Consider the following 14,663-nt stretch of genomic DNA (forward strand, 5'->3'; position numbering starts at 1 on the left):
GGAACCTTTAGAAACCCTAGGTCAACGAACTGGACTAAATTCCAGAAACAGGAATAAACAAAACTGGGACAACCCAAAGGAGTTGCCAATGTGGAGCAACTGGAGGAGTCGAACTAATTCCTAACAAGGACGCTTATGACTGCGTACAACAAAGCTTGCCTTCTAAGAAGATTCAGAGGAAAAGCAAAGCCGCCATGGTGGAACAATGAGCTGAGTCTTCTAAGAAGACAGGTAAAAGAAATGTTTAAGCTCGCAAAGACCGCAACAAGCGAAGCGTGTCGGGACGAGTACAGGGATCTACTGAGGATCTACAAGCGTGAAATTTCCAGGGCGAAGAGAATCTTATGGAAAAGTTTCTGTACGGACATAGAGTGCTCCAGCGAAACAGCATGGTTGAAAAAAGTCCTAGCAAGGGGAAACATAGTCAAGGGACTAATAAAGAAAGAGAACGGGGAATGGTCACATAATAGTGAGGAATCCCTTGAGGTGCTTTTCGGTACACATTTCGCATCAGAAGACGGTTTAGAAGAGCCAGCAGAAATCACTCACACTTCGATTACGGATCGGGTAGTGCCGGGCTGGGTGACCGATACCAAGATCGAATGGGCAGTGAATACGTTTTCTAAGTTTAAGTCGCCGGGCCCAGATGGTATATTCCCGGCCATGCTACAAGTTTCAAGTAGGGCTGTCGTGGAATGGCTTAAAATAATATTAGATGGGTGCATAAGACTGAATCATATACCGCACTCTTTGAGAACTGCTCGTGTAGCTTTCCTACCAAAGGCGGGGAAGATCGGTCACGTGTGTCCCAAAGATTATAGACCCATTAGCTTAACATCATTTCTGCTCAAAACCTTTGAGAGGCTGATAGATCTGTACATAAAGTCCAACGTGGATGAAAAGCTGCTCTCCACAACACAACATGCGTACACCAAAGGTAAGTCGATAGACATCGCATTGCATAGGGTAGTAATAAGCATAGAGAAAGCCCTAGAATATAAGAAATATGCTCTAGGAGTCGTCTTAGACTTTTCCGGGGCTTTCAATAATGTTTCTAAATGGGTGCTTATGGATGGTCTTAATTATATTATAGTACATCCAGCCTTAACCAGATGGATCGGCTGCATGTTAAATTGCAGGAAGATTTCATCACAATGGGGATTGTACGAGGCCACGAAATCAGTGGACAGGGGCACGCCGCAGGGAGGGGTACTTTCACCTCTGCTGTGGACGCTGGTCATCAACCAACTGCTCAGGCGATTCGATGAGGGAACCGCAAAACTTACGGCTTACGCAAATGACGTTGCAATTGTTATAAGTGGAAAGTGTCTTCCAACGATTAGTTCTTTGATGGATCGGGCGCTTCGGGATATTCATACCTGGGCATCTAATGTCGGGTTGAAGGTCAATGCGGAGAATACGGATATCGTTTTGTTTACAAAGAGGTACAAGGTCCCAAATTGGACCAGGCTCAAGTTAGGAGGGGTGACCTTACAGGGGAAACATTGTACAAAATATTTAGAAATCATCCTAGATAGTAAGCTGTCATGGAAGCTCAACGTGAAGGAGAGGGTGGAGAAGGCCTCAACGGCACTTTATGCATGTAAAAGAATGTTGGGGTGTACGTGGGGCTTATCGCCCTCTCTTTCTCATTGCGTTTTTACAGCTTCACTCTGGAGTTTTTGTTTGGTAGAAAGCTACACAAAAAACAACATACCTCAAAAAATTAGAGGAAGTACGCAGATTATCGATACTAGGCATTACGGGAGCCCTGAAAACAACCCCGACGGCTGCACTGTATGCCATTCTGCACATTCCACCTGTAGGCCTGGTAGCGAAGAACAAAGCATTAACGACCGCAACCAGGCTCGGTGCTTCGGGGCAGCTTGAGCGCCGACCATATGGCCATAGTAGTATAGCGTAATCAATCACAAGAAAAACAGATTACTTGATGTCCTATCTGCGCTTCGAGGGAGATCTTAAGGCCACAATAGAGGTGGACGTTGGCGCAAGGGTGCGGAAAAGGCGGACGAGGCGATACATGTGTACACTGATGGTTCCAAAGTAGTGGAAGTAGTAGGGTCTGCGGTATACTGTGCTGATCCGGAAAGAAGCAGATACTACAGGCTGCCGGATTACTGTAGCGTTTTCCAATCGGAAATATTAGCCGTAACCAAAGCAGTATAAACCCTGGAAGAGAATAGCTTAAGCTGCAACCGTGTTAACTTTTATATTGACAGTCAAGCAGAAATTAAGGCAATAATCTCGCATAGCACAGCTTCTAAATGCGTGTTAGTGTGTAAGCAGTCTCTGGGGAGAATCGGGACAGGGAGAAGCATACATATATATTTGGTCCCAGGGCATATGGGAATAGATGCGATTGAAAAAGCGGATAAAAAATAAATAAATGTAAGGCGCGATAACCTCCGAAGAGATCTAAGGCCGAGCTTCTCTTCCAATTTGCGTCGTGCTCCTCTTGATTTTTCCTACAAATTGGCCGGACGGGACCTACATGTTTTATGGCGACTCCGAACGGCATCTGCAAGACAGATGAGTTTTCACTGAGAGCTTTTCATGGCAGAAATACGCCCCGGAGCGCTTGCCAAACACTGCCGAGGGGCGACCCCGCTTAGAAACATTTTTTTCTAATTGAAAAACCTTATTTATAATATTTTTATGTTGCTTTTCCGGGAGTTGAACCCAGGGCATACGGTGTGATAGGCGGAGCACGCTACCATCACACCACGATGGCTGCCGGGATGAACTAGCTAAAAAGGGCGCATCCCTTGAAGCTTACTCCGGAGACGACTCAATTAGACTGGGCGAGATTAAGCGAAGGCGAGAGGTGGACATGATCGACCAAGCGAGAAGGAGCAGGTTCAAGCCCGGGGCTGTATAGTGCCGAAGATTATGTGTAGGTCTTACAACTTTAGACTAGCAAAATTGCTTCTATCATTAAAAAGAGAGGATCATCTGGCGTCACGTGCCTTTAAATTAGGCTTGGTCAGTGACAGCAGATATAGGAAGTGCAGCTCACTTTGTAAGCTTTAGAGTTATTTGACCTATTGAGTTTGTAATATTGGTGAAGGTCAGTATACGTACAGTTATAATGCGTAGGGGCCGTGGGACCCCCGCCCCCTTTCCATGTTCGATAAAAATTTCGCCAGTAGACTATTGTCTCTGTCCCAAATTTCATCAAAATCCGTGTGACCGTTCTGGCGTGATTCAATCACAAAGGCGAAAAAATATAATAATTAAATTATAAATGTTCCTAGGGGCGACGACCGCCCTCCCTTTTCAAAAAAATACAGAGAGTAGACCATTGGCTATATATGTGCCAAATTTCATCCAAATCCGTCCAGACGTTCTTGCGTGACTGAGTCACAAAAACAAACATCTTGACAAGCATCCAAAAACAAATCTACATGGCACACAAATCAATATAGAGACAGAATGTCTCAATTGTGTTGTTAGTGTAGAAATGAGAAAACCTGAATTAAGCATGAAAACAAATACCAGCAGGATGGCCTAGTGGTTAAAGGCTACTGCAGTTTCACCATGTGATTCACGGTTCGAATCCCGGTGAAGCCTTTGATAACATTACAAAAAAAATTGCCTGATGATGATTACGTTGGCGGTTTTCGAAATTGTCCATCGCAATATGCCAGTAAATGTTTCTTTCTTTTCAGTTTCTCTTAGAAAAAACATAATAATTGAAATTCAATTATTAAAAAAAAAAAAAGAAAGCCGGTGTTAAGGTCATGAATTCTTAAATATAAGCATCCAAACATACTAACATCCAAACTTTCCCATTTATAATATATACTAGCCTTTACCCGCCGCCCCGTTCGCAAGGAGAAAATACAATATATGGGTCCAAAAACCAGACATTAATGATTCCGAAAGGGTCGCAAAATGATACCGAAATAGTCCCGAGATGACCTTGAAAGGATACCACCCAGAAATGATTCCGGAATAATCCCGAAAAAGCTCCAAAAGGACCCCGACGGGATCCCGGACGGATCCCGAAAACAATCCAGAAATGATCCCGGAAGGCTCCCCAAATGATTCCATAATACTCCCGTAATAACCCCGACGGGTTCCCGGACTGATCCCGAAAACTATACAAAAATAATACCGGAAGAGATTCAAAATGATCCCGAAAAAGTCCCGAATTGACCCCGATGGGATCCCGGACGTATCCCGGAAACTATACAGAAATGATACCGGAAGAGTCCCAAAATGATCCCGAAATAGTCCCGAAAATGTCCCGAAATGGCCCGACGGGATCCCGGATGGATCCCGAGAACCATCCAGAAATGATCCCGAAGGGTTTCGATATAACCCTGATGGTATTACAAATAAGGTGAAGCTAATTATAAAAGCATGTTAATAAGGCAGCAGGCGCGTTGAAGCGAATGAAGAGTTACAAACAAACATACAGGTAAAGCTAATAATAGCGTGCTAATAAAAACAATTGAAAGGGGGCGGATGACGGGAGGACCACTGATCGTTTTTCCAAAATTGCTTAGATCTCGATCTGTATGTGCCAGATACCAAAAATTATTGATTTAGGAGAAAATTTAAATTGAGTTATAACAATTTATAGATTTCGCACCAGAGGGCGAGAGGAGGCTAGCTAGATCCTTCTAGACTATTTGCTATATGTGTGCCAAATTTCATCCAAATCCGTCCAGCCGTTCTTGCGTGATTGAGGCACAAAAACAAACGTATGGACACACAAACATACATCCAAACTTACCATTTTCCCCGTCCGCACGGAGGAAGTAAAATATATGGGCTATTCATGTTAGCCTGCTTATAAAGTTATCTGTTTAAAAACAATTTTTGTCTAATGTATTTTATTTTTGTAATAGAGTAAAAAAATAACTAAATGAGCTGATAACCTGAAAGGCACGCTTACGTGAATAGTGCAATACAGTTTTTTCGAATTGCATTTTGTTTCTATGTTAAATTAATTTATACGACAATGGTGAAGGAATTACTATTCATATAACGAAGGAGTGAAACTACGATTAGCTAAAACCGAAGAGAATTTCTTAGATGAAAATAGTTTTGTTTTTTCGGGTATTTAGTTGGTTAAAATATTACAATAAATGTAATTATAGTACAAACATACGAATTTTAATTACGAATAATGTGCAGCAAATCCTTGGTCATAAAAGCTCATAATTTAAAAAAGCATGTGTACAGAACTACCGCTTTCGAAGAGTCCATCCGAAGGGTCCCAAAATGATACAAAAATAGTCCCGAAATGATCCCGACGGGATCCCGGACAAATCCCGAAAACTATCCAGAAATGATGCCGGAAGGGTCCGCAAACGATCCCGAAATAGTCCGGAAATGACCCTGACGGAATCCAGGACAGCTCCCGAAAAACATCCTGAAATGATGCCTGAAGATTTCCCAAATGATCCCGAAAAATTCCCGAAATTACCCTGACGGGCACCGAAACACATACAGTAATGATCCCGAAAAAGTATCGAAATTACCCTGACAAGGTCCCGAAAACCATACAGTAATGATCCCGAAAGGGTATCGAAAAGATCCCGAAATAGTCTTGAAAAAGTCTCGAAATGACCCTGACAGGATCCCGGGCTGATGCCGAAAACCATCCAGAAATGATGTCGGAATAACCCCAAATGATCCCGAAAAAGTCCCGAAATTACCCTGACGGGATCCCGGACGAATCCCGAGTAACATCCAGAAATGATCCCGGAAGATCCCCAAATTATCCCAAAATAATCCCGGACGGATACCAGAAACCATACAGATATAATCCCCAAAGAGTTCCCAAATGATCCCGAAAAGTCCCGAAATTTCGTATATTGGAAAGATTTTCCGTCATCCCTTGTCAAAATTGGTTTTGAGACAAACCGGTTTCGGCGTTGTGCCATCATCAGTGTCGATTTTCGTTCTGATCTGTTGTTGTCGTATTCGAAACGTACTCGAAAACATGGAAATCTACAAACAGAAAACATTCGACGGTAGAATAATAAACGAACAGAAAAACACAATTTCTGACACAATATTCGAGACTTTAAAACTTGTTTATAAGAAACAAAGTAATCGCACAGGTACAACAGACAAACACAAAACAACAAATAGACACAAAACAATTAACACACCAAAATAACAAACCCACAAAGAAGGTCAAACGACAAAATTAGGGATTTTTACCTACCCCTGTCAGCTACACAAATCGATTAGTGAACCACCCTCGGTTCTGAATGAACACACAGCACATACACATAACTAAATATACACAAGCATCAATTTTAACAATGCCTGGTCATGTACCTACGAACTATAAATGCAAGGCAAACGACAACAACAGATCAAAACGAAAATCGACACTGATGATGGCACAACGCAGAAACCGGTTTGTCTCAAAACCAAATTTTACAAGGGATAACCGAAAATCGTTCCAATATACATCATTTATCCACCCTGTCGGAAAATCAACAAAACAAGGTAAGTCCCGAAATTTCCCTGATAGGGTCCGAAAAACTAGACAAATATAATGCTTCCGGAAGGGTCCCAAAATAATCCCGAAAAAATCCCGAAATTACAATGACGGGATCTCGGACTGATCCCGAAAACCATATAGAAATGATACCGGAAGAGTCACCACATGATTCCGAAATAGTCTCGAAAAATTCCCGAAATGACGTGCTTTGCCCACAGAGTATATTAACTTTGATTGGATAACGGTTGGTTGTACAGGTATAAAGGAATCGAGATAGATATAGACTTCCATATATCAAAATCTTCAGTATCGAAAAAAAAATTTGATTGGGCCATGTCCGTCCGTCGGTCCGTTAACATAACAACTTGAAGAAGTATTGAGATATCTTCACCAAATTTGGTACACGAGCCAGAATAGATTGGTATTGAAAATGAGCGAAATCGGATGATAACCACGCCCACTTTTAATATATATAACATTTTGGAAAACACAAAAACCTGATTATTTCGTAAATAATACACCTAAAATGTTGAAATTTGACGTATGCACTGATATTGAGACTCTTGATAAAAATTTGAAAAAAAATTTTAAAATGGGCGTGGCACCGCTCACTTGTCATAAAATCAATTTTACAAATATTATTAATCAAATATTATTATAGGAACGAAATTCGGCAGAGGTTGCCTTTACTATAAAGAAAGCTTTGAAGACAAATTAACGAAATTGGTTAGGGACCACGCCCACTTTTATATAAAAGATCCCTAAAAGGGTCCTGGACGAGGGCGTGGCACCATCCCTTTTATGACCAAGCAATTTTCTATGTTTGGGAGCCATAACTCGAAGAAAAATTAACGGATCGTAAAAAAATTGGGTGCACAAATTTTCCCTGTAGCGTAAAATATTTCTAGAAAAAATGGGAGCGGTTAAGGACCATGCCCACTTTTATATAAAAGATTTTTAAAAGGGTCGTAGACGTAAATAATAAGCTATATCTTAGCGAAAAAGAGCTTTGTATCAATAAAATTTTACTTTCTAAATTGAATTGTAACATCAAATTGGAAAACACTAAAATTTTTGAAAATGGGCGTGGCACCGCCCCTTTTATGACTAAGCAATTTTCTATGTTTCGGGAGGCATAACTCGAAGAAAAATTAACATATCGTAATGAAATTGTGTACATATATTTTCCTTATATCAGAAAATATTTCTAGTAAAAATGGTCGGAATCGGTTAAAGACCACGGCAACTTAGAAATAAAACAAGTTTAAAAAGTTCGCAGACTGGAATAATGAGCTATAAATTAGCAAAAAATAGTTTTGAATCTATGATATTTCACTTACACACAAGTTTTATTGTAAAAGGAAATGAGGACACTTTTTTTTTAAACGGGCGGTGCACGTGTTATGTAGAAAAGTAATTTATCTGAAATTAAATGTACAATTGAAGCTCACGCTGAGTATATAATATTCGGTTACACCCGAACTTAGACACCTTTACTTGTTTTAACAAATAAAAATTAAATTTTGCGATTGTGGCGCATTTCTTTATAGCACTTACATAATAATAATAATAAGTACATTTTAGATGTTCATTACATTCGAAAAACAAAACGTTATTTAGATACTGGAAATATTTTTGGTTTATTTAAAAAACTCGAATTAATTTCTTAAAATTACCTGAAATCGGAGATACTGACAAAAGTCTTTTATACATTGTTCTATCATAAAGTAAAAAAAAAAGATACATATAACCTGAATATTACCAAACTTCTACACTCAAATTTCGTTACAATAGTCTTTGGGAATATATATCTTTTTTACTTGGGATTAGGGCACCCCTGACATACACTCAAGTAAAAAACTAACTTAATGTATACGTCTGCTCATTACTGATTTACACGTATACTGACGGAAAACGATGGCTAGATAGTAATATGATATACATAAATGCATAGCCCAAATGATAACCCCTATATTAAAAAGTATCCATAGAAAGTATTCGTATGTTTAATATTTACTCTTAAACTAATATTGACACCGCGTGTATATGTTAGATATTTGTATTTTTACTTCCTTCATATTAGTTTCGCCTCTTGTTTTTCGGCAAATTTCAGTACGAAATGGCGGAATGTCTGTGACACTAATTCCAAATCCGAAAGAGAACTTATGCCAGTTTACTTAAATTCACTTGGTGACTATTTAACGCCGCCTACGCAAAAAGGCGCTGAGAGAGATTAGACTATGAATTGCGTTGCGGTTGTTACACCGTTCAAATCTGGCGTTGTGTCGGCCAAACTAAAATTTTTTATTAGCTTTAATCTCCAGAAAAAGCGCCGCAGGCGAAAATATGCAATCAAAAATAGCGCGATTTTTTCAGACAACAATGCATGCTTTATACGTAAGCATTTGAGGAATTTTGAAGTTTCAATCTGATAAATTGAGGAATATATGACAAAAATCCTCTTTTCTGAAAACTCGGTTGTACGGGGGATATATTGAATTCAAACAGACATACAGACAGACGGGCATGGGTAAATCAACTCAACTTGTCATCCTGATTTCATTATACTTATTGGTGGGTCTATCTCTTCTCCTTTAAGGACTTGAGGTTCGTGAAGAACTTAATATGCCATTTCATTTTCATAAAAGGTATAATTGAATGTAGACAGAACCAAAATTTTTTAGTTTTGGTTTAAAGTTTCCGAAGTGTACAATAAATTTTTTAGTTTTGGTTTAAAGTTTCCGAAGTGTACAATATTTCCCGTTCCTCCGTTCAATCATATACAGTTTCGTTCATTGAAATAGTGGTGGCCGATTGCGATTTAACTTTTTTTTAAATTACTTCAAGTTTAGGTTGATATTTTTGTTTGTTTACATAAAACTAGGTTTGTAAGCGAAACTCGATTTATTTTAGTCTTAAGTTAAAAATAGAAGTGTTTGAAATATTTTGCAAAATCAGAAAAACTTTATTTTTTTTGGTCTCTTGGTATATTGGTTGTAAAGTTTCGTTCCATAATATATGTATATTTTGAGAGGTAAATGAGTAAGTTTCATTTTCAGCTAATACAAAAAGTTTTAAAATTTGGGGTTTTCAAGATATATAAAAAATATTCGAGACAATTTTTCTTCGTTCATTGTAAAGTATGAAAAAAATGTTATACAAAGCACTTGATAAGTATATTTGTAAAACGATGAATATATTAGATAAAAAAAGTAATTTTCAGCTAAATAAACCATTTAATTTCGTTTTTCGAAAAAATAAAAACAATATTTGAAATTTACTTATAAAAACAAAATTTTCGAGCATTGTTCAAAAATACAACGGAAAACACTTAACAAGTGTATTCATAAATTCCATTTAAGTTTTTTCTCATATACGGACAGGGCCGGATTAACCCTCAACGGGGCCTTAGGCAACCATCGCGTTGTGGCTCTTTCAGCAGATTTGATTCTTTTTAATTGCGAGAAGGATCGTTCGGCAGAACAATTTGTGACCATTAATGTTCAAAAAATCTGAAGAGTTATTTCTGTGATCGGCTAATTGATCTTATACAAATGACTATGAGCTTTTTGTGCATCAGTGTATCTGAAGTTCACGTAACTTTGGAATTGTTTCATTTCAATGAAAAATTCTTCCAAATCTCTAGAATAAAAACGAACTAAGTCATTTGTAGCTTCGTGGAGGTCTCCACGACTTAGAGAAAAGTTGATGAGAAATGCAAATCTCCCTGAAACTTCCGTATACACTTTCGCATGTCGTTTGATTTCCCTGTGAAGATTGTCGATGATTTCGAAGAAACCACTTTCAGCAGATTTGATTCTTTTTAATTGCGAGAAGGATCCTTCGGCAGAACAATTTGTGATCATTAATGTTCAAAAAATCTGAAGAGTTATTTCTGTGATCGGCTAATTGATCTTATACAAATGACTATGAGCTTTTTGTGCATCAGTGTATCTGGAGTTCACGTAACTTTGGAATTGTTTCATTTCAATGAAAACTCTTCCAAATCTCTAGAATAAAAACGAACTAAGTCATTTGTAGCTTCATGGAGGTCTCCATGACTTAGAGAAAACTTGATGAGAAATGCAAATCTCCCTGAAACTTCCATATACACTTTCGCACGTCGTTTGATTTCCCTGTGAAGATTGTCGATGATTTCGAAGAAACCTTTGGTCTTCAAATCATCGCAAGGCGAAAATTCTACTTCTGGATTTCTGGAGCATTTCCGTCATAAGGTTGGTTTTTTCTACAACGATTACGTTTTACGATTTCGGTATAACCTACACCAGGTAATAATTGTTTTGTTTTTTTATTATAAATCATTGAACTTTTCACGGAATGAAACTAAACTCTCTTCTAACAATCCGTACAAAAAACCACACGTTTGCAAATCTGCCTTTTCACTTTGCAATGACTTACTCACTGAACGCATATCCGTCAAAACAGAGTTCTATAAAATCAACCTGAAACCAAATTCGAATTTTTGCATTTTATTCGCGATACACGTCGCCTCATTATTTTGTGATTCATCATCAGCAATGATTTCTGGAGCTTGTAATATGATATCAAATGAATCGTAAACTGCATTCGTCGCATTCGAATATGCTTCCCAGCGTGTAGTTGACAATGTCTTCAAAGTTTTCTCATTGTATATTTTATTTTTTAATACGTCCCAACGATAAGTGGAAGCGGAAACAAATTATATAATATCTGCATTATGGTGAAAAAATTTACTGCATAAAAACAGCACTTCACAACATGTTCTCCAAGCAAATTAAGGAAATGCGCGGAGCAGGGAAAATAGATCGCATTCTCATTTAAAATCAATATTCGTGCTTGCATACCTTTATACTTCCCGGAAATGTTTAATGCGTTTTCATATTATTGTCCTGTACAATTTTGAATATCTAAACCACAGTCTTCATAAGAAAGTTTAAAGTTTGATTCGCTAGACTTTCACCAATATGACCTTCCAACTGAAGAAAAGTTATAAACCTTTTTTATTATTCAATATGCTCTCCTTTCACTTCGATACACTTCTTTGCACGCTCATACAATTTGTCAAATGGGGCGGAAATGTCCTTTTAAGGAACCTTGCCTAGTTTGTCGGTCGTCGCCTTTTGAATGCTTCAATTGAGTTTTATTTATTTGAGTAAAAATTATTTTCAGTTATGATTATAATTTTCTTTCACTCTCTAGAATTTTATGTTTATAAGAAAATTTTTGAAGCCTTTTTCACTTTTGGGGGGTCCCCTAAAATCGGGGGCCCCAGGCTACTGCCTATTCTGCCTACCTGGTAATCCGGCCCTGTATATGGACCTGGATCCAGCTAAATATCAAAACACTTAATTTCTTAGCCATTTAGAGCTGTTGATCGCAAAAATAGGAAATTTCGAATGAAAAATCTTTCCCCGCAGTTATATACAAAAAATAAAACAGGAAGATTAAAATTATTATTTCTTATGTTTTTCTGGCAAGCAATTTCGCTGGCCGTAATACTTAAGCTCAGACCTGTTTTACGCTTGAAAATTATTAACAATACTCACCGACTTGCAATAGCTTGTTGACGATGTTCGTACGTTGGATATTCAAAATCTAAATATTTCCACTCATTTACTATTTGAAAATCGGCAATTGAATTCCTATTTGACAGTAATTGCTCAAAAACGACGTTGCCAACAAAGCTTTCGATATCTTCACCTTGAGAAACATTTTTCAATTTTAAGTGGGTATAGTTTGTGGAACGCGTATGATCAAAGCTATTACTGAATATCAAAGAAGACAAATGCAAATTTCGTTTGATATTTCCGGGATATTTCTTGTAGTTGGCTGATTCTTCGGTAGCAACTGCAATTATGCCAATCAAATTGCCACATAGCAAATATAGGCAAAGCAGTTGTAGGCGGGGGATAATTTTTCCTCGCATTTTTTGTTTAGTTAGTTGAACTATTTTTTATTTACGTTTGAACTCGAGAAGATCACTTGTACAATTGCGTCAAGCTAACATTGTAAGCTACAGCTCAACGAAAATTGATTGCAAGACGCCAAGCTAAAACTTGAAACTGTAACTTCGAACAAATAATAATTCAACATACATACAGTGGCGTAACCCTGACTTCGGCTGGAGGGGTTTCGTGGAAAATGTGCATACCTTAATATACATACATATGTATGAACGTTACAGAAAATGAAATAGTGAAATTTTTATGATTCAGCATAATAATAGTAAAGCCCAACGGGTTACGCACAAGTTTACGAATTCTCAACAAAATTCAAAATGATCTAAATAGTTTTCAAAGTTCTTATGAGAGACATCCAAATCTGTTAAGCCATAAGAAATGAGGAGTTTCAAGCCAAGGATAAATGAGAAGAAAGTGTTCAGTCTTAACTGGAGATACATTTTCAAATGATACTTATAATATTATAGCAGTTATGAAAGAACACACATACAGGCAAAAAAGCACATTGATAGGAAAACTAGATTTGAATTTAAGACTGTTTGTTATTATTGCGTTTTGGTTTGAAATCTTTTGGAGTTATTATGTTGTGGTTTGTAAGTAATTGGATTTTGAGTACTTTGGTGTAAAGAGTATTAGCTTTTTATAGAGTAAAAGGCCTGGTGCCATGATTTCAGCGACCCCGGAAGAAATAATTGGGTCATGTTTACAAATTTTGCCATTAGTACGATAATATGAAGTATATGGTCCAGTTCCAGCCTCCCTTGGTCGTGGTCCATTATGTATTTTTTTGGGACTTTTCGAAAAATTCTCATTCGTAGCTGTTCCGTGGAGTACTCTGAAGGAGTACACCGAACTGAAGTAGGTCATCCTGGCATAGGACATCGCAATGTAGATTGGACCACATATTTTTAATGTGTTAGGATCTTCTGTGGACTACACAATGCAGAGTACTCGTATACGCCTTAAATACTACTAAAGTACTTCTCTAATCGTCCTCATTATACCAGAACTCGACAACTTATCCCCATTTGTATAAACATAAAAAAAATTTTCATCTCATAAAATGTAAAAATGCTATGAGAAGTATTTTTACTGAAAGGCTAAATTTGCTGCTTAAACTGAAGAGTACACTTATAGCGTTTTGATTTGGAACTCGATGTTTACCAATTCCAGAAACATCGGCACCAATCGGTGGAAATTGGTTAGTTAATAACTTTAAAAACGAGTAATTTTATGAGCTAAAGCTTAGGGAAAGTCTTTAATGTATATTGGAACGATTTTCAGTCAACCCTTGCCAAATTTGGTTTAGAGACAAGCCGGTTTCGGCGCTGCGACATCATCAGTGTCAATTTTCGTTCACTGTCATTGTGGTCAAGTTACTACCTGTTCACCAACGACCTTATTCCAAAAGTTACCAGTAAATTTGCTATCGGAATATTATGAAAACAAAAGCCGTTACCCGTTCATGTAACCGCGATTTTGGCTTACACGTTTATACCGTCAAAAAAGATGGCCAAATGAGAATAAAATAATGAAAAATAATGTGAACTTTATTTTGGATACACTATTTTGTTCAAAAGACAGTTTAGCAAACACATGCAATTTTGCGTGGTAACGAGATTTTACCACCCATTTTGGTGGTAGCGTTGTTATCCGCAATCAGAATACGAAAAGTTGTTTGTACTTTTGGTAGCCGGTAAAAAGAACGTTGTCACCAGCTTAGAGTAAGGGTGTAAAAGTCTCTTCCCCGACATTTATGAGTAAACGTTTTATATCAACAACTGCTGTTATTTTTCAAATTTAATAAATTGCACAACAGTTGTGATAAAACGTGTTAATCAACTTTAATTTGTACGCATTGACAAACATAATATCTTCACATTTATGTAAAGTTTATGTTATATAAGTCAAGTTTCATAGGCTAAATGAACGTGATTATACACGTGGATTCGCGGCATAACCGAAAAAGTCACTTTTTTCTCGGAATTGAGTTAGAGCGCTATTCGATACCTGTAAATGTTAGTCTTTCTACTAGATACCAATATACAATTTGATATCCAACACACTTCCTAACATCGACATTTCTCGGCCAAACAACGGCATTCTCACGCCCTAACCGGAAAACTCAGCGTTTCCCCTATATACAAATATTTTTTTTTAATAGTTTAACTTTTTAAAAGTCATTTAATCCTGCCGGTATAATTTATATTTCA

At 37.6% G+C, this 14,663-nt stretch overlaps 1 protein-coding gene across 1 annotated transcript in view; it reads right to left on the reverse strand.

Moving 5' to 3' along the window:
- The window catches only part of yellow-h (L-dopachrome tautomerase yellow-h), a 361,442-nt gene extending 348,899 nt beyond the window's left edge, over window positions 1–12,543 (reverse strand). The window contains exon 1 of the mRNA XM_067760039.1: window positions 12,037–12,543. Coding sequence (XP_067616140.1) covers window positions 12,037–12,416 — 380 coding nt within the window. The 5' untranslated portion in view covers window positions 12,417–12,543. The remainder of the gene's footprint in view (window positions 1–12,036) is intronic.
- Window positions 12,544–14,663: the final 2,120 nt, after the last annotated feature.

This window comes from Eurosta solidaginis, chromosome 1 (assembly GCF_040869045.1).
Source record: "Eurosta solidaginis isolate ZX-2024a chromosome 1, ASM4086904v1, whole genome shotgun sequence".
Taxonomy (NCBI): Eukaryota; Metazoa; Arthropoda; class Insecta; order Diptera; family Tephritidae; genus Eurosta; species Eurosta solidaginis.